Source organism: Meleagris gallopavo, chromosome 1 (assembly GCF_905368555.1).
Source record: "Meleagris gallopavo chromosome 1, MGAL_WU_HG_1.1, whole genome shotgun sequence".
In the NCBI taxonomy this organism is placed as follows: domain Eukaryota; kingdom Metazoa; phylum Chordata; class Aves; order Galliformes; family Phasianidae; genus Meleagris; species Meleagris gallopavo.
Genome location: NC_139404.1, coordinates 193614600 through 193634646, shown reverse-complemented (window position 1 = coordinate 193634646; position 20047 = coordinate 193614600). Strand labels below are relative to the sequence as shown.

General features: G+C 49.9%; 1 protein-coding gene across 1 annotated transcript; it reads right to left on the bottom strand.

Moving 5' to 3' along the window:
* Positions 1-272: 272 nt before the first annotated feature.
* RRM1 (ribonucleotide reductase catalytic subunit M1) lies at positions 273-18110 on the bottom strand. The gene is made up of 19 exons (XM_085216692.1): positions 17828-18110; positions 16970-17058; positions 14686-14863; positions 14162-14262; positions 13526-13585; positions 11687-11726; positions 10687-10849; positions 9786-9927; positions 9136-9219; positions 8360-8521; positions 7789-7868; positions 7096-7297; positions 6045-6194; positions 4912-5133; positions 3908-3984; positions 3466-3601; positions 2786-2881; positions 1777-1965; positions 273-1460 (listed from the first exon to the last, which is right to left on the bottom strand). The coding sequence occupies exons 1-19, from the start codon at positions 17970-17972 to the stop codon at positions 1278-1280; spliced, it is 2499 nt and encodes an 832-aa protein (XP_085072818.1). The 5' UTR covers positions 17973-18110; the 3' UTR covers positions 273-1277.
* Between the last annotated feature and the right edge of the window lie 1937 nt (positions 18111-20047).

The window sequence follows — 20047 nt, the reverse complement described above, 5'->3', positions numbered from 1 at the left end:
CTCCATGAACTCAGCCCACCTCCCCTGCACGTTGCTGAAATGTGGACACGGTATTACGTGGCCTTACCTTTAGCCCCAAACTTCTGAAGGACAGACACCACCCCGAGCTCAGCAGGGTACCCAGGCAAACTCAGGATCCTGGTACACACAGCAGCAGCCCTCAGACGTGGAACTGCGTGCTCTAGGTGCAGGGCTCACCAAAAAAGGCTCCTGTCTCCAGCTGTTACAGTACAAGTTTAATCAAAATACCATTCCCAAGATGCCGCCCTTCATTCCTTTGACATACCACATTTTATTGAGTTTTGTGGATTAAAGAGTTAGTCGTATGGTACATGGATTCAATAAATATTTAAGAACTGGGTGATGAAGCCCCATGGCATTAGAGCAGATAGTTAAGTACATAGAGAAGTAAAAAAACATGTTCCTAAAATTCCAAGTAACCAGCTGGGGTGGATGAATGCAGCGCTTCAGAAAAGATGGGGTGTGCACTGCTGAGGCTTTCTGCTCAAGGACAGCATGGAATTGTATTAGCAGCAAACTGAGAGAGACTTGAATGGGTTTTTGATACAGAATAGAACACACTGCAGCAATTCTGCCATTTCCTGCTCAGAGCTGAAAAGCAGAACTGAGTGCAGTGTCCTTCATTCAGGCTGAGAGCAGGAAAGGAAACCTCCAAGCAGCAGGACACCCACCACCATGCTGCATCTTTGGAAAGAGCTGGGGATGGGGATAAATGGTGGGAGAAGGGCCTCATTGCTAGATGTGCACACATCATCTTTCCAAGCTTAACACAAATTGCTGCTTTGCCAAGGCAGACTGCATATCAGGCATACCACACACCCAGCCCAGGGTTCTTTTCCTGGTGTTTTGTCATGGCAAAGGAGAACACGTCAATCAGGTTCTGTCTGAAGACAGAATATGAGTCTTTAGTAAATGAAAAGAAGTGTCTCCAGTCCCAAGGACAGACCTGTAAGTGGCGTTAGCACTTTTCCTATCTGTTCAGGAAAACTTCTTTCTATAGGGTTCAACCTGAGACCATGCAAGAGCACTTAGGTTTCCAGGAAGCCCAGCTACAAAAGCAATATACAAACTTTTTATGCACTCTACCCATACACGTGCACCATCCCCTAATCCTCAGCTGGGGAAGCTACCATACACTACAGTGATCACCCTCCTGCCACAGCTCCAGCAAGCTCCTCTGCCCTGAAGTGACACTAAATGCACCTATCTCAGATGGGATCCACGGGTGGAGCAGCTCTGCTGGCACTGCAGGGCTGTTAGGAGCCACACATCATGCACTCATCACGATTCTCCAGGGAGCACACCATGGCTGCTTTGTTCCTTTCCTTCTCTTCCTCAGAGGCCTTCTCCCGCTCTCTGAGTTTCTCTTTGTTCAAGGTGAACTGGATGGGGTTAGCAGCTGGCTTTGTCCTTAGGTAATACATGCCAGTCTTCAGACCCTGCGGAGGAAAAGCACAAATCCAGCAGCTGGAACGGGCTGGCCAGCCATACAGCCAAAGGAGCTGCTGATTCTGCCCTCCTGCAGCCACACCACCGTGACTGCCTCGCAGTGATGCCCTGTGGGCACAGCTCATGGGAGCAACGCCACGGGATCTGCAGCTCTATTGCTCGAGAGAAATATTCCACTAGTAACTCTGGACTCCTGGGAGGAAATGGTCCTTTACCCTTCTGAGACCAGTTTTTCATGAGAGCACTTACCGAGCCCCATTTGCTCTCTTGTTCTGAACAAAGCTCCCACCCAGCCCCCCCACGCACCTGCTTCCACCCATAGAAGTGCATGCTGGTCAGCTTGCCATAGTTGGGTTCTGCGATGTGGATGTTGAGAGATTGGCTCTGGTCGATGAAAGCTCCTCTGTCTGCTGCCATCTTGAGGACAGTTTTCTGGGAAATCTCCCACACTGTCTTATAAAGCTGCTTCAAGTCAGCAGGAATCTCAGATATATTCTGAAAGGAAGAGTTTTCCAATGCAGCATAACCCAATGTTATAACTCAAATGTTCATATTCATGCACACAAACCCTTCACAAATCACTGATTCCACATCAGAATTCTTGCAGCTGCAGCTCCCTCACTGAACCCAAACATGTTGGATCTGAAAGCACTCGAGCACAAAGAAACCTTGCTTGCTTTCAGAAGGTGGCCTACGTTGGGGAATTTAGAGAAGAAAAGCTGTTTTCAAATAGGACATTCATGTTTTGCTCTAAATAGCTGTGAGGCTTTACAAGAAGCACTCCAGCACTCCCACTCATGTCCAACTGCACAAGTAGGATGCACTTTTTTTAGCGTGTGTGACTCCAGGCACAGCAGCATTTCAGCCTCCAGAGCATAAATAATCCATCCCATATTCTCCCCCACACACCTCCCAGATCTGGACGCCACGTACTCAGCTCCTGTCTCAAACCCACTCACTGCTACAAAATTACCCCCCCACAATCTCCGTGATAAAAGGGAATCCAAACATTTGTGGAACCTGCATAAAGCAAAGCAGCTCAGCTCTCTATTTGTTCAAGTAATAATTAGCTGCATATTTCCATTGGAATTCTCTGTTCCATGGGCAAGCTCCAGCAGGAACAAATTACCACTCAGGCACATTCCCTCATCTTCCTAATGGAAATGTTCCAGACTAAGGCTTCTCCTCCCAGGCTGGTTGAGTCACTCGTGCACAGCAGACCTTGAAATCACCGTGTGGCAAATCTGCTCCCAGCAGACCCACCAGCATTCCTCACACTGGAGACAGTCCCAGCCCCCCTCGTTTCCATGCATACCTGGATGGAGCCATTGTGGGCAATGATTTGGTTTTTCATCTCCTCGTTCCACAGACCCCTCTCTGTGAGATCTTTCAACAAGTGTGGGTTCACAACCTGTAAGCAGCAAAGGCCAAGGAATGAAAGCACTGCATGCTCTAAGCTCCTGCCCTGCCTTACAGGGCAGACGCACCTCCTAGAGGAGGTTTTTCACCTAGAGGAGAAAAATCCACACCAACACACGTAGGGATTTTCTAACATTTACACAAGACCTTGTGCAGCACTGCCAAACTTTCATTCTCCAGTTAGCACTAAGCAAAATTCTCCTTGCTGGGACTGCTGGGGCACCTGTCCAGAAGCCCTGCACCTGACCCACGCAGCAGAGGGTGTCAAGGTTTAATGAAGTGGATTGGTTTTTTTCCCAGAGAAAAGCAGCACTTCTTTAAAATTTTGCATACCCCATAGCAGCCAGCACACAGCCCAGACACACCTCCTGTTTTCCACTCCCTTCAAGCACTGAAGGCCACACTGGGGTCTCCCTGCAGCTTCTCTTCTCCAAGCTGAACAATTGCAGTTCCCTCAGCCTTTCCTCATAGGAGAGCAATCAATCAGTAGCCTCCATTTTGTCTTTTTCGATGATGAAAGTTACTGAAACTAAAACTACAGAAAAGCTCTTTGGCAAAGCTACCCCAAGTGCTTACCTGGAACTCTCCTGAAAGGACTCTGCGTGTGTAGATGTTACTGGTGTAGGGCTCAATGGATTCGTTGTTGCCCAGGATCTGAGCAGTGGAAGCAGTTGGCATGGGAGAAAGGAGAAGGCTGTTTCTGACACCATGCCTGGCAAGGAAAGCCATGAGTTAGAAAGCTTCAACCAAGGGAGAAAGGAGAGAAAAGACCCAGGAACAAACCAGCAATTCTCAGCTCACACGCAGACATCTCAGCTAGAACAGAGCCTATGGGGTGGGCACACCCTGTATGTAACCACAAAAACAAAGAAAGCCATCCACAGAGAAAAACCTATGAGAAGGAAGTAACAGGGAAATCTAACAGGGCCATTTGAATTCTTGGAGCCAACCTTTTGTTTTCAGTCATAATCTAACCAATGCAATTTGCATTTGAAACTAACCATGCAAGATTACTTACTTTGCAATCTTCTCCTTTAAAGCCTTCCAGTCCCACAGATCGGAGGGGGTGACGTTCCACATGTCATACTGAAGAATCTGAAGAACACAAATTATTTTCTCTGTACTTCATAAATCATGTTATAAATCGATCTGCTATTCTCATTAATTGTCCTCTAAGGTTCAGTCTCAGCTAAGCTCCTCCGTCATAATCTCACAATCTTTTAATTGCACAGAAGGGCCTCCCAGCAGAAGCTGAAGCTTTTCTTCTGTCTTCCCCTTCACCCCCATTTATCTCATGCATTTCTTAATGCACTTTAGTAGTTGAATGATGGAAGAAAAACAGCACCCTTTGCATTGATGCATCACTGTACTCTGCACTGGTGAGGCCTCACCTCCAGCACTGCGTTCAGTTTTGGACACCTCAGTACCCAAGAAAGGACATGGAGGTGCTGGAGCAGGGCCAGAGAAGGGCAACAAGGCTGGGGAAGGCTTGGAGAACATGGCCTGTGAGGAGAGACTGAAGGAGCTGGGGCTGTTTGGTCTGGGGAAAAGAGGCTGAGGGGAGACATTATGGCTCTCTTCCAACACCTGAAAGGTGATTGCAGCAGAGCAGGGCTGGTCTGTTCTCACAGCTGACAGGAGGAGGGGAAATGGCCTCAAGTTGCACCAGGGGAGGTTTAGGTTGGATCTCAGGAAACACCTCTTTACAGAAAGGGCTGTTAAGCACTGCAATGGGCTGCACACGGAGGTGGTTGAGTCACCATCCCTGGATGTGTTTGAAAACCCTTTGGATGTGGTGCCCAGGGCCATGATTTAGCTGAGGGCTGTTAGAGTTAGGGTAGGATGGTTGGGTTGCGGTTGGATTTGATGACCTTTAAGGTCTTTTCCAACCTGAGCAATTCTATAATTCTATGATTACAAAGTCTCAGTCACACGTCTCCTTCTGTATCAAAGCCCACAGGCAATCACACGACCTGTACTTCAAAGCCTTGGCCCTGAAGCAGGCCACTTCCTGGCACTTACCCCTTTGCTGACAGGAGAGCCCTCATACGTTTCGTACGGCCCTTGCTGCTCAGCCAGCTCACAGCTGGCTTCCAGAGCCCCATAATAAATGGTCTCAAAGATCTGCTGGTTCAGGCGCTGCGCCTCGGGACTTTCAAAGGGGAACCTCATCAGGATGAAGGCGTCAGCCAGGCCCTGCACACCAATGCCGATGGGGCGGTGGCGTCTGTTGGAGCGCTCCGCCTGCGGGGGATTCAAGCAGGGGGAATCGTGACTTGAGCTACGTGGAAACAGAGTAAAGTTGGACAGAAACTCCGGGAGGAACTCTGACCTCCCCCCGTGGCTGCCCTCATTTTTATTGGCGGTCCGTTCTGCTGCAGTGACCCAGCCCTGAGTTCCGCCCAGCTCCCCACTGCTGAGTGTTTGGTAAGGCAGGAATTGGAGGGTCGGATCAAGTTGGTTTGAAGTGATCGCTAATTCTGATTGCTCGATCTGACACAATAAAGGTGTGATTAGAAATGAATACTAAATCTCTTTCAAAAACAGATCCATGAAGATATTTGAATTCAAGTACTCTAACTGCACGTGCTTGGAAAAAAAAGTGATCTTCATCAGGTTTGGCCTTCAACTTGGAATATTTGCTTATTCCCTTCTCCAGCACCCAGCCCTGCTGCTTGCCTTTCTGTGCTCTTGCAAAGCACGTAACTCTGCACCCCCCTCTCAAGAACTCCCAACCCTGTCTTCCCTTCCACAAAACTATCCACACACTCTCCCAAAAATGTACAAAACTCAGCTCAAGGCTGAGTTCCAGGATCATTCCCTCTGTTCTGCTCCCCACTTCACGCCTCATGCTGCTCTGTGCTTTATGGAAGTCCACACACACACCAACAAATCCACCTGCAGAACCATCTCAAGGGGAAGCTTTGACTACAGGTGCTTCTCTAAGGAGCCACTCTGGGTGGGGGCTGAAGATGCCACCACCACGAGGTCACAGCTGCAGACTGGTGGCTATGGGAGCCCCCAGCTCTGTGCCACCACAGGTTTACAGAATCCCTCAGCGATTCCTTCAAACTGGGACTGCAGAGAGCAGCAGAGCCCCTGTCACAGCTCCTGGGTTGGCTGCCAGCTCCATAGCAGTGCAGCACAGCACTCACCTCTGGCACAGGGTAGTAGTTGATGTCAATGATTTTGTTCAGGTTTCGGACAATAACCTTTGTGACTTCAGCTAGCTTCTTGAAATCGTAGGTGTGCTCTGAAGTGACGTACATGTTCAGGGCTAAGGAGGCCAAATTACAAACTGCCACCTGTGGAGAAGAAAACATCGAAAACAATGTGTCAGCCAACACCCCCTGCAAAAGACACAGTACCTCAATCCCAGAGCGTGCTCTCTATCCAAGCAAAGCACCACGCAAGCTAAAAGGCTGTAAAAACACATTTCTCACTTGTATGCCTTTTACGAGCTGGAAAAAGGACAAGAACAATTCAAGAAGAGTTAGCTGATATCAGTGTCACCATAAAAATTCTAGCCTGTAAGCTTTCCTTCCAGAAACAAAGCCCAATTTCTTCTTATTAGAATCAGCAGATGATCCTCGTGAGATCCAGAACATATCAGAGCCCTGTCCTTGTTATTTTTTAACAATCACTTCATTTCCAGCCCCAGGATCATTGGAACAGCTCGGCTCAGCTCAGGCAGTAGAAGCTGATGCTTTCAGTTTTAACAGCCTCAAGAGCTTAACTGCACTAGAGATGTCTCACGTAGCATTAGCACTAACTCATTTCTGCATCCTTTCTTTACTTTTGTTAGCAAATGCTGAAGTCCAAGCACAGCAGCTCCACAGAGCACTTAAATGAGATGGAGAACTCAGGGACAATTATTAGGAAAATTCAGATCTGGAGGTAGGAGGTGCTTACACCACCCGCCTGCAAGCCACAAAGCTCATTTATCTCCCAAGCTCCAGAGGTCCACTTTGATGGGTACCTTGTTTTAATACCCCATCCTCAACAGGACTTGGAAAGGAGGGGACACCTCCCCACACCCACCCACACACACAGTGGAAGAGCTGCACGCACTCGAGTGAAAACATCCCCGTGACTTCCTTAGCTACCTGCTCCCTTCCCCACCCAGGGTTGGTGATATTCTAAAAAGCTGCAACGAGCACATTTACTGCTTTCCTAAACTGCTGCAAGTTGCTGCTCTCCACTCACCTCGTCTTTGCTGGTATACTCCACTATCTCTGTGCACAGATTGCTGCATTTGATGGTCCCCAAGTTCTGCTGATTGCTTTTCCTGTTGCAGGAGTCTTTGTACAGCATGTAAGGCGTGCCAGTCTCTGTCTGTGACTCGATGATGGCGTACCAGAGCTGCTGGGCCTTCACCACTCTGCGGACACGACCTTGCTTCTCATAGCTGCAAAGGGCACACGGTGCTTTGGTGACTCCCAGACTCTCCAGAAGCAGCACAGGAATCAATCCTGTGATTCTATGATCAATCTACTCATCAGGTTCCCAAGGAGGCACAACCCCACTCAATTTCAAATTAGCCAGCAGAGCCTGAACAGCAAAGTATTCGGGCTGTTCTGGATAAAGGAAATAGGAAGCTTTCCCTAAAGCACCCTACACAATTCACTCAAAACAGAGCCACCTACTGCTTTAAGTAGGGACCATTTCAGAACTTCACTCTAAAATAACCTTTCATGCATAGCCTGCACTGAGCAGCTCACAACTGAAGCAGCAGTAACTGGATATCCCCATCTGTGCCACTGCTATCATTGTGATAGCTGAACTGAGCAGCCCCCTCTAAGCCAGCACGGCAGCCCTGCGCTTTGGCTCCCAGACACCACACCAGGGCAGTTCTGCAATCAGGTGGCCACCGTATAAAAGTCTGCTCACTCTCCTTACCTCTCATATAGTTTCTCAAACTCCTCTCCCCACACCTCATCGAGGCCAGGACACTCATTTGGGCACATTAAGGACCAATCCTGTAAGAAGGAAAAAAATCCGCAAAATCTGTAGATGCCTCGTTAATTAACAGCATTCAACCTCATCAGCAGATCCTGCTGTAAACTCACATTCCCCATCCTGAAAAAGCAGGAGCCAGCTTTTCTAGCAGGCATGGGGAAGGTGTTTACTGGAGTAGTCTGATCTATTTAAAAATCAACTGTAGGAATCCTTATGACAAACTGAACTCGGAATCCTGAGGTGACTGATTCCCATTTTCAAGGAATAACAAGCAGTCGTTTGAGGATCTAATTACTGAGATTTTGATGCTATGTGGAAACTGCAGAGTACAAATCTGGCACATAAGTGTGTAATTGATTCAGCCCTGAAGCAAAGAGTTCCACTGGAGTTCTGCACTTGCACAACCTAGTGCTCAGCTGGGGCACAGCAACTTCCTAGGACAGCTCTGCACCACTCTGTGAACGCCGTGCTCCTCCATTAACACCTCCTCTGCACCCAACAAGCTCCTTACCTGGTTGGTTTCAACTCTCTTCATGAAGAGATCAGGAATCCAGAGGGCAAAGAAAAGGTCTCTGGCACGCTGCTCTTCTTTCCCAGTGTTCTTCTTTAAGTCAAGAAACTCGAAGATGTCCAGGTGCCACGGCTCCAGGTAGATGGCAAAAGCCCCAGGTCTCTGATACAGACAACGTAGCCAAGATCAGAACAAATCATCCTGAAGATGAAACCTCCCACACTGCTGCCATGGGCACACAAAGCCTTGAACTAACTGAAGTCAGTCTGACAGCCTCATTAAAGCAATTTCAATGTGCTGTTCTGTATTACTGTTGCCCTCATTGGAGCGAGGCCATGCTAGTAGTTCCAGATTCCTAATGAAAATTATTTCCTCTGTGTCAACAGAAGAGCTTGACAATTCCTAGGTTTACCTACTGAGCCCTACCTCCCTTGGTCTCTGGACTACCTGAATGCAAAGGATGCAGAACAAGAAACTTTCTGCAGCCTTACAGCTTGATTCAATCCAAGGAGTGATCGATAACCACTGCAAGAGATGATCTTAGGTGCACATCTCATGCAGCAGACACATACCAGAAGATAAACCATTCCATTGCATGATGGAATGCACAGTCAAAGGAGAACACTAGGCTACCAACAAGGAGGGAAAGAAGTCCTTTTTTAATAACGTGTCAGCTACCACTGCATCACTGATGTCACTGTTCCAACCTTTCACAGGTGAACTCTCCCCCTGGTGTGGCTCCCCTCTTTCCCCCCAGTTTAATGGAAAGCCATTACCTTGTTACCACCTTGATCCACGTAGCGAGCAGTGTTGTTGTACACCCTCAGCATAGGAACAAGTCCATTGGAGTTCCCATTTGTCTGTAGAAGCACAGGAAAACCACTGTTACCAAAAAAGCAACTTTCAGCTATCAGCAGAACTCCTGAAAGCTGGAAAACGATCACTTGTCAGTGCTTTGGTGGCACCACCACTCACACTTTCCTTTTTTAAATTAAAGAAATCCATCATTAACTCATTTCCTCAACACAAGGCAATCTGGAGCCTTGCAGAGCTTACACAGACAGTGACCGAAAGAAAAAAATCCACATCTGTCCACTGAACACCTTAAGTAGTTGAACTATAAAAGGGAAAGGGCCAATTGGCCTCCAGGCATATTCCTAGGCTGCTGATACATAAATTAGTTGGAACTGTCTGATCAGGCAGCAGCATGAGATCTGCTTGTTGCAAGGACTTCTCTTAGCAAAGCCAAGCACCAAGGGAAACCAAGCTTTTTGTTTTAAAGCACATTGAAAGGAAGGTCTGTGGAGCTGGACGAGCTGCTGTGCTCAGCTGTCTCGACAGAAGCAGTGCTGCTTTGGCAGCTGGAATGCAGACATTTCCCCACAGCAGAAGGTTGCCCTGCTGCATACACCACCTGCACACTCACCCCAGCAATATAGCTGCCCGTGGCACGGATGCAGCTCACAGCCAGCCCAATCCCACCAGCAGACTTGGAGATCAGGGCACACTGCTTCAGAGTGTCATAGATTCCCTCAATGCTGTCATCCTTCATGCACAGCAGGAAACAACTAATGGAAACAAACAAAAATAAAACCAACAAAAAAACTAAGAACTTCATTAGGGCTGCAGAAAAACGATGGCACTGTAACCTTAACGTGCTGTGCAAAGAACACTTCTCAAGCCTTCATAAAAGAATCCCAGAAACACAGCTACTCGATTCGGAAGCTGTGACAGCACTTCATTGGAACAGACCCAGCCTCCAGAACTTGATCTTCCTCCAGTTATGCACTAAGAAAGCTTGGAATCAGAGAAACACAGCACGGCTTGGGTTGGAAGGGACCTCAAGGATCACGAAGCTCCAACCCCCCACCACAGGCAGGGCCACCAACCTCCACATCTCACAGCAGCCCAGGCTGCCCAGGGCCCCATCCAACCTGGCCTTGAACACCTCCAGGGATGGACGGGGATCCACAGCCTCTCTGGGCAGCTGTTCCAGCACCTCCCCACTCTCACAGCAAACAACTTCCCCCTCACATCCAACTGAAATCTGCCCTCCCTCACCTTCCAACCATTCCCCTGTCCTGCTGTTATCTCCCCTTTCCAAGAGCTGACTCCCCTCCTGTCTGCAGGCTCCCTTGAGGTCCTGCAGGCTGCACTGAGGTCACCCCGCAGCTTCTCTTCTCCATGCTGAACAAGCCCAGCTCCCTCAGCCTGTCTTTGTAGGGAGGTGCTGCAGCCTCTGCTCATCTTTGTGGCTCCTCTGGACGCCCTCCAACAGCTCCCTGTCTGTCTTGCACTGGGGCTCCAGACCTGGAAGCCAAAGGTACCTGGAGAGCTGTGGCCGGTTGGTGCCTGCGTTGAACAGCGTGGGTGAGGCGTGGGTGAACCACCTTTCAGACAGAAGGTTGTAAGTCTCAATCGCAGCATCGATGTCGTTTTTGTGGATTCCCACTGCCACCCTCATCAGCATGTGTTGAGGACGCTCAGCAACTGGAAACAGAGCAGCAAAAGGGAGACAAGAACAGTTATGTTACAGTTAGTACAGACTAGAGGAACAAGTTGTGATGTGCAATGGGCCCCTGAAGAGCTGTATTTCTCATAGATCCACAGAATAGAGGAGAATAGAGACTCTGCAGGTCTATAGCTCAGGAATCAGCCCAGAGGATCAGAGCAGTATAAAGAACTCCTGGGCTGAGACCACACAGCCCCTCTCCGCAACCTGTTCCACTGCTCTCATGAGGGGGAAAAAAATCTATATTAACAGTTAAAATGCAATCCAATATCCATGCCAGCATCCAATTGCTCTCTATATTTATGACATTACAATTAACACCTCCACCTCTGGTGTCCTGGGATTGTCAGGCCTGCAGTGGTTGGCAGTGATAGCACAGCAGCCCTTTCAACTGACACTCATTTACAAGTGCTTAGCATCATGGAAGAGGTTCTCAGACAGAAACTAGTTCATCCTAGATAACCAGAGCTCTCAAAGCACTGGGGTCTATCTAGCAGACAGGTGAAGCTCAGCTGTCCAGGCCACACTGACATTATTTGGAACACTCCTGTACACTTGCCACAGTGCCACTCTTCAGTGATCAGCTGTTTTTCATGCAAGCACAGCCCAGCCACCAGAGGGATGGCAGATTCCTGGCCAAGAAGAGATGCTGCACGTGCTCAGAGAGCATCTCACCTGGCTCAAGTCAGTACTGAGTGCTTTGGCTGGATTTCTGTAGGAAAGCCATGAGATAGCCTGTCTACCTCCCCACTCCCTACTCAGTGCCATGGCTTTGATTTTCAATTATGCACTGAGCTGATACTGATGGTTCTTACCTTTCGAGTTGATTTTCAACAAGTAGGAGCGCTCTAAAGTCTAAGGAGGAAGAACATTTCAGTGGTCATTCACATTTCCAGCTTAAAAAACATCCCATTAATACAGAGAGCTCCAACCCCAAGCATTCACATGCTCTTCATCCCAGGTTTCAACAGAGGCACCAGCCTTGCACTCCACTGCTCCTCCTGTTAATTGCACAGCATGTTGGGGGGCCAATGACTGACAAAGAAACCCACCAGGAGACTCCAGCCCTGAGGACTCTGCTTTGATGATGGCAGGGGAGCATGGAGCAGCAAGGTTCATCGCTGCCTTTTAACCCGCAGTGAATTCAGACTAGATAACAGAAGAGCATCTGTTCTCCATCATGCCATCTCTCAGCATAATTAATTTCACTGTGGTAATGCTTTCTGGACAACCTGCATCACAATCTGCTGTGCGGGGTGCTGAACACACAGCCCAACAAATATGGTAATCTCACACTTGGAGCAGATGCCTTTTAGACTTGTGGCTAACGAATGACAGCAATAATTACAGCAGGGAAGGTCAGAAATGCGTATCTATGTACATACAGAAACACACAAACACCCCCTCAAGGTCCCTTCTTTCCACCCTTGGCCATTCAGCAGCTGCTCTGATCCACACACCACAGTGGTTTCCTCACTGCAGCCCCCTGCCCCCCCACTGAGTGTAGCACAGCACACGTGTTGGTGGAAGAAGCTACCAGACACAGCTGGACACAAAGATCACCAGTTCTGGAGACCCACAGTGGCCAACAAGCCACCAGAAGCACTGAATGCTATGGAAAGAGCTCTTGGAACAAGTTCAGAGGAGGGCACTGAGATGATCAGAGAGCTGGAGGAGCTCTGCTATGAGGAAAGATTGAAGGAACTGGGATGGTTTGGCTTGGAGAAGAGAAGCTGCAGGGAGACCTCAGTGTGGCCTTCAGTGCTTGGAGGGAGCGGATAAACAGGAGGGGGAACGGCTGTTTGTGAGGGTGGGTGGTGACAGGACAAGGGGAATGGTTTGAAAGTGAGCCAGGGGAGGTTTGGGTTGGATGTGAGGAGGAAGTTTTTCATGCAGAGGGTGGTGAGGCAGTGGAACAGGTTGCCCAAGGGGGCTGTGGATGCCCCATCCCTGCAGGCATCCAAGGCCAGGCTGGATGTGGCTCTGGGCAGCCTGGGCTGCTGGTTGGTGACCTGCACACAGCAGGGGGTTGGAGCTGGGTGAGCACTGTGCTCCTTTGCAACCCAGGCCATCCCATGGTTCTATGATGAAAAGCCACGTGCTCCCCAGCTAACCCTGCAGAGCTCACTGCATCACAGCCCAAAGCCATTCAGCACAGAACGGCGTGCAGGGAGGGGAGCAGCAGCAGATGGTGGGGGCACAGCAGACAGGTGTGGCTGTGGGGGAGATGTTCCAGCAGCATGGAAGGAGACAACGCGTAGGTTGGCACACTGAGAACTGTTACACAAAACAATGGCAAAACAACAAAAAATCCTTTTTTGGGTTATTAAGAATTCGATTATTGAGGAACAGCATGAGCTGGGAAGCTTCCAGCCACATTCAGAGCTATCTGCTGCAGAAGCTTAGAGCCCGACAGCTAAAATGTTATACAGCCATGGGCACACTGCAAAGCCAAGAAGAAAGCACGTGAGTCATGCAGTCAGGCAACTCCCTGGTGCAGGTACTCTCTGTTTTTACCAACCCACTGATGCCCTTCTTGCTCAAACCTAATGATTCTGCAAGGATTCCCATCCCTCCCAGGTGACTCAGCTCCAGAAAAGCATCAACACGGCAGGGCTTGGTTATCTTGAGTAAGGTGAGTAATGTGCTCTTACCTTAAAGCCAAAATAGTTGTAGGAGAAGTCTCTGTCATAAATAATTGCAGAATTCAGGCGCTGAGGGGAAATAAAAGAGAAAAATAGATCATCTGACTTCTGCGGCCTCATATTCAGGTATAACAATGCTGTCACTGTTTGATATTTCCAGCCCCAAAGATCCAGTGAAACAGACACCACACCAGAGGGAAGGAAGGAGGGAGCAACAGGCAGGTTCCAACAAACACACAGTGTTCACAATTTCTTTCAAGTACAGGGCACAATTGTTGGCTACACCAAGAAATACAAGATATAATCAAAACAGGAATGCAACTTCCCCAATAAAAACATGAGGCTGGAACAGCTTGAAATGAGACTCTCCCTCCTCTGTGCACAAACACATTGCTACATCACCAAGTACTTTCTCCCAGATGAAGGCGTTGTGCTGTCAGGACAAAGAGGACCTCCAGGAAAACACCCCTACATGAAGGACATTCTTACACCCTCTTTTAAAATCTCCAGGGCATTTATCATCTGTATTCATTTCTATATGGGCTTTTCGTCCCCAAACAAATGGCTTCCCTAAAAATAAGGCAGATAAATCATCTGAACTAGTTCACTATTTCCAAAACTTGGGACTGGGGAAGTGTTACATACATCTTTGTTGGCCAAAACTATGTCGAGTGTTTCCTTGGAGATCATTGGTGAGTGCTTCCCATTGTGAGGGTTTATGTAGTTGTAGAGATCGTCCATCACATCTACAACAGAAACATATTTAATAAGAAAGGTAACTGCAGAGCTATGTGAACGTACATCTGTCATTTGTTTTCAAGGGTTCAGCAGACAGGACTACCCATCCTCAGAGGTAATCCCTTCCAGGTCCACACAAACACATCTTCTCTTCTACCTGCTCAGTGTTAGCACCGATCTGGTGACCTCAGCACTTTCCTGGTAATGGTTTCCATAGGATTTGTAACATGGAATAAATGGGAAGGACAGTGGGTGCATCCTGATTTCAATCAGTTCCATTCCTCACTGATCTGTTTTCATCTCCATGGCATTTCTAATTACTCTGAGTACTCTGTAACTTCTGCTGAAGGAACATTTGTGTATTTACACCCTCTAAAACCCCTTCTCCCTTTCTGACTAATTACCATCTAAATGCCCCCAGGCAGACTTACCACTGAATACTTTCTTAGTTTCTTTGTGCAGGTTGGACACCGCAATCCTCGCTGCCAAAATAGCATAGTCAGGGTGCTTGGTGGTCAGGGTTGCAGCTGTCTCAGCAGCCAGGGTATCCAGCTCCACGGTTGTGACTCCGCTGTACAGCCCCTGGATCACCTTCATGGTGATCTGGGCCTGGAAAAGGCAAACAGTGCAGATCAGCTACGTGTGGAAACACTCCTTCTTTTGGCCTTTCGGGGTACGAGACATTCTCCACTCTGAGCAATACCTTTGGCACTGCTTAATTAGAAAAGCAAATCAAAACTAGCGAAACACTGGCTCCTAAAATTCTAAACCAAGAGATAAAGGGGCAGGAGGGAGAGCAGGGAGAAGCAAAGAGAGCAGAAACCATTAAACCAGAACAAAACCATTAACAAGCTTTTCTAAGCAGACACTTTCCTGAAGGCTGGATTGAAGTACAGCAAAGCTCACCAGAAAAAAAACAAAAAAACAAAAAAAACACACAAAAAAGTCAATTTAAAAGAGTGCTTGCTTGGAAGTTTTGAAACTCCAGCTGAAGCTTGACTGTAAAATGCCTGATGAGACGTGGAAGTGCTATGCTTACGGTGATACAGCAAGAGAGGAAAAAACCAGCCCTGCTGGGATATGCTGGCTTTTGCACCATAGCTCAGCCTAACCTCCACCTGTCAGCTGGGACCCCTCCTGGGAAAAGCACACACACTGCTGCAGAGCACAGGAGAGTGCAGAACTTGGTGTTCAATTAGCTTCATCGTGAAGGTGGGAGCGCTCAGCAGGCACAGGAATCTTGCTTTTGTCCTCATCACCAAATCCTTCCCACTGAGATCACAGCTGTGTCTCAGCCTTGCCGAGATGAAAACAAATCACCAGTGCTCCTCCTCCCCATCTATGGCTGAAGAGCACCACACTTGTTGGTAAAGAATGCTAATTATCGTACAGTTGCAAATTAAGATGTGAAAACAGACCAGTAGATCTCAGAGATGGGAAGAGCCCAAGATGGCAGCTGCAAATGTACAGATGTTTTATGCAGGTGTGCAGAACCAATCTCATAGCCATAAACGAGGAGTCATCCTCTGCACAAGCTGTGGAAAGAGGAGCTTACGGGGGTGGGATCAAACACAATCCAAATCCCACACAGCTCAAAGGAAACAGACATTACAATGGCAGGAGGGTTCTCACAGACAGACAGGGCACCTTGTTTTAAGAGAGCTTCAAGGTCTGATTTCCACATAGCTTTGCAGGTTGAAATTGAGAGCAATCTGCCACAACCAATATTTGTAAGTCAGAGCGACAAACCACTCTTTTTAAGCACAAGAAGCTCAATCACTCCAACATATTTGGGCCATCTATCCAAAGCAGTTTAGAACAGGCAAAGCAGAGACCTTCCCACAGTTCAACCTCACACTTTGTGCCTGTGAAGCAAAAAGCATCAGAACACAAACAATTAAAAGAAATGTGTTACAAATATATTTGCCAACAGCTCCTGCACAGGTTGCTGTGCTTTCTTTTTGTGAAGGTGAACAGCAGATAACACCTCCACCTTGCTCACAGCTGTTGGCTTTTGGCAGAGATCACTGCTAGCCCAGAAGGCCAACTGTGTTTTGGGCTGCATTAAAAAGGGGTGGCCAGCAGGGGGAGGGAGGTGATCGTCCCCCTCTGCTTGGCTCTTGTGAGGCCCCATCTGCAGCACTGCGTCCAGGCCTGGAGCCCCCAGCACAGGAAGGACGTGGAGCTCTGGGAGCGGGTCCAGAGGAGGCACTGAGATGGTCAGAGGGCTGGAGCAGCTCTGCTGTGAAGAAAGGCTGAGGGAACTGGGCTTGTTGAGCTTGGAGAAGAGAAGCTGCAGGGAGACCTCAGTGTGGCCTTCAGTGCTTGAAGGGAGCGGATAAACAGGAGGGGGAACGGCTGTTTGTGAGGGTGGGTGGTGACAGGACAAGGGGAATGGTTTGAAAGTGAGCCAGGGGAGGTTTGGGTTGGATGTGAGGAGGAAGTTTTTCATGCAGAGGGTAGTGAGGCAGTGGAACAGGTTGCCCAAGGAGGCTGTGGATGCCCCATCCCTGCAGGCATTCAAGGCCAGGCTGGATGTGGCTCTGGGCAGCCTGGGCTGCTGGTTGGTGACCTGCACACAGCAGGGGGGTTGAAAATCGATCTCTGAGATCCTTTTCAACCCAGGCCATTCTATCGTTCTGTGATTATATTCTTTTCACCTGGATAATATACATGAGGGGCAGAGAATGGGCCAGCAGGAAAAAGGGCACTCACTGGATCCACAAAGTCAGCGTTGAGCCCATAGCAGAGCTTCTGGATGCGTGACGTGATCTTGTCGAACATGACACGCTCCTGGCGTCCATCTGGTGGGAAAGAGGTTACAAACAGCAGCTCCAACAACAAGAAATCGATGATTTAAGCACAGCATCCCACCCAGCACCTCACACTAAGAGCCAACCAGGTTGGGAGTCACCAAGGGCAACCAATTTGGGTTCACTGAATCCTTAAGGTTGGAAAAGCCAGCTAGAATGATAAAATGGCCTGGGTTGCGAAGGAGCACAGTGCTCACCCACTTCCAACCCCCTGCTATGTGCAACCAGCAGCTCAGGCTGCCCGGAGCCACATCCAGCCTGGCCTTGAATGCCTCCAGACCCCCACATCCAACCCCAAGCCATCCCACCATGCCGTGTGTGCTCAAGGAACACTCAGTGCTGACAAAACGCCTCTCAGCAGCACTGAGGGCCGTGGTTTAGCGGGGTTATTTTGGCGGTAGGTTGGTCGGACCGGATGATCTGAGAGGTCTTTTCCAACCTTGGTGACTCCGTGTCCCTCAGTGCCAGCTGTGCCCGGCGCCATCACACCTCCCTCATCTCCCCGGGCATCCCGTGCAAAGAGTTCTACCTCATATCCAACCCGAACACCCCCTGGCACAACCGAAGGCCATCATTTCTCCTCCTACTGACAAGAGCAGAGCTCGACCCCCACTTCGCCGCGACCTCCTTCAGCGAGGAGGCCGAGGAGCCCATCCCCACAGCACCGACGCCGTGTGGCCCGGCGGGGCTCCGTGGCCAAAGCCGTGACGGAGCCCGGAGCGGCTCCCCGCGGTCCCCCCGCCCCCACGTTCCCGCTCACCGCGCTTCACGACGTGCATGGCTGCGGCGGCGGCGGCGCGGGCTCCCAACGGCTGCCGAGCGCCAATTCCCGCTCCCGCCAACCGCGCTGACCCCGCCGCGCCACCGTACGCTCCGCCCCCATCGGCTGAGGCCGCGGGCGACATCTTGGATCCGGGCACCGACTCATTCTTTCCCCTCCGCAGCCGCTTCGGAGCTGTTTCTTGTCCTTAGCGGAGTCTCAACCCCTGCTCTACCCCCGCGTCCCCCTCGTGCCCTCCCGGGGAGCGGCAACCACCGAGGGCAGAGAGGGCTGCCTGCCTGCTTCCAAGATGGCGGCGGTGCCCTCCTCCCCCCTCAAGGCGGTTCGCTGCCGCGCGAGGGCGCGACGTACGGCGGCTGCGAAGGGCCATAATACCTCATTTCGCGATGCGCATAACCACAATACACTGGTGATTGCACTAAATATACTATTTATATACTATTTATATTTTTAAACCTCTTATTTAATGCGACTCTCCACACGATTCTCCCACAGCCCTCCCTCCCCTTCCAAAGAACGCCAAAACCCCTGAGGCACACAGCAGCTTATGTGCTGTCATGGAGGCCTGTGTGCTGTCATGGCAGCCAGCCCACATCTTGCTGTGAGGGACTGGGAGGGGCACCTTGAGAAGGGAGAGCACCCTGGGGACAGGCAGCTCCACAGTGCTGTGGGAGTCGTGGGGACACTGTGCCCTTAGATGCAGACAGGAATAGCATCATGGCAGAAAGCCCTTTGGTGTCTCAGGAGGCCGTGGCCACCCTTCAGGCATTGGGAGAGGCAGTGCTGAGCGGCTGGCTGCTCCCCCCGTGCTTATGACAGCTCCACGTACCCCTGCACAACTCCCTCAAAATGCCCCAGGGTCCAGGCAGTGCTCGAGGACAGCAGCACCCGAAGCACTGCTGGAGCTTGTACGCATAACACAACCCCAACCGTCAGCACTTCCTCTGCTGACATGTGCTGGGTGCTGTGATAACGGCGCCTCTTTCAACCAAGAGGTGCACCCACGTAGTGTGGGGAAGGGAAGCTGAGATGAACACAGCACCAGAAACGCTCAGTTTTGCTTTGTGAGACTGCAGTCTCCTCATGGTGTGTTGCCCTTGCCTGGGGCTGGCCCTGTGGGACTCTGAGTGAGGTCCCTGGTGGCATGCAGCAACTGGGAACTCTGTTATTTAGAACAGAATAGAATGGTTCGGTTGGAAGGGACCTTCAGAGACCAGGCTGCCCAGAGCCACATCCAGCCTGGCCCTGGATGCCTGCAGGGATGGGGCATCCACAGCCTCCTTGGGCAACCTGTTCCAGTACCTCTCAACTCTCTGGGGGAAAAACCTCCTTCTAATATCCGGCCTAAACCTCCCCTGGCTCACTTTAAAACCATTCCCCTTGTCCTATCAGTAACAACCCTTCTAAGCAGCTATGCAGATCCCTCTGCACAGCCTGTCGTCTCTCCAGAGAGTCAACAGCACCTCCCAGTACGGCGTCCTTACCAAACCTGCTAAGGATGCATTAAATTCCTGCATCCAGGTCACTGATGAAGACGTTCATTGAACAGGACTGGCCCTAATGGCCATCCACCAGGCAGATGTAGCCCCATTTCATAGAGCCATGGAATCAAGAAGGCTGGAAAAGCCCTTCAAGATCCCCAAGCCCAACCCCAGCCCACCCCACTGTGCCCACTGGCCGTGTCCAGTCACTGTCACATCCCACAGCTCTGGAACACCTCCAGGGACAGTGACCCCTCACTCCCTGGGCCGTGTACTCCAGCCCCTTGTTTCTGACTGTCTCTCTGCACATTGTTTTGGTTCCATCACTGCTCAGCAAACATGGCAGTTGCTGATCCCTCAGCACTGAGCCCGGCTCTGAAGATGTAGTGCATCATCCAGCCTGGGAGCACCATGCACCAAGGCTGGACACCAACGAGCTCTCGTTTCCGAGAGGTGACAGAAGGAATATCTGGAACTGATCAGGAAATGGAAATAAATTGGGGGTTGTTTGTTTCTCTGTGTGGTTGGAAAAAGGCCTGCAGAAGGAAAAAACACTGCGTCTTGATTCATTTGAAGCCTGTGCTTTGCTCACAGATCTTTGCCCTCAGGTGCTTTGTATTTTATTCGCTCTTTTTTGAAAAACAATAGCAGGTGGAGCAGTTGTTTCGTGTTGTGACTGTGCGTCATGGGTTAAACTGCTGCAGGGGAACAGCAGCCT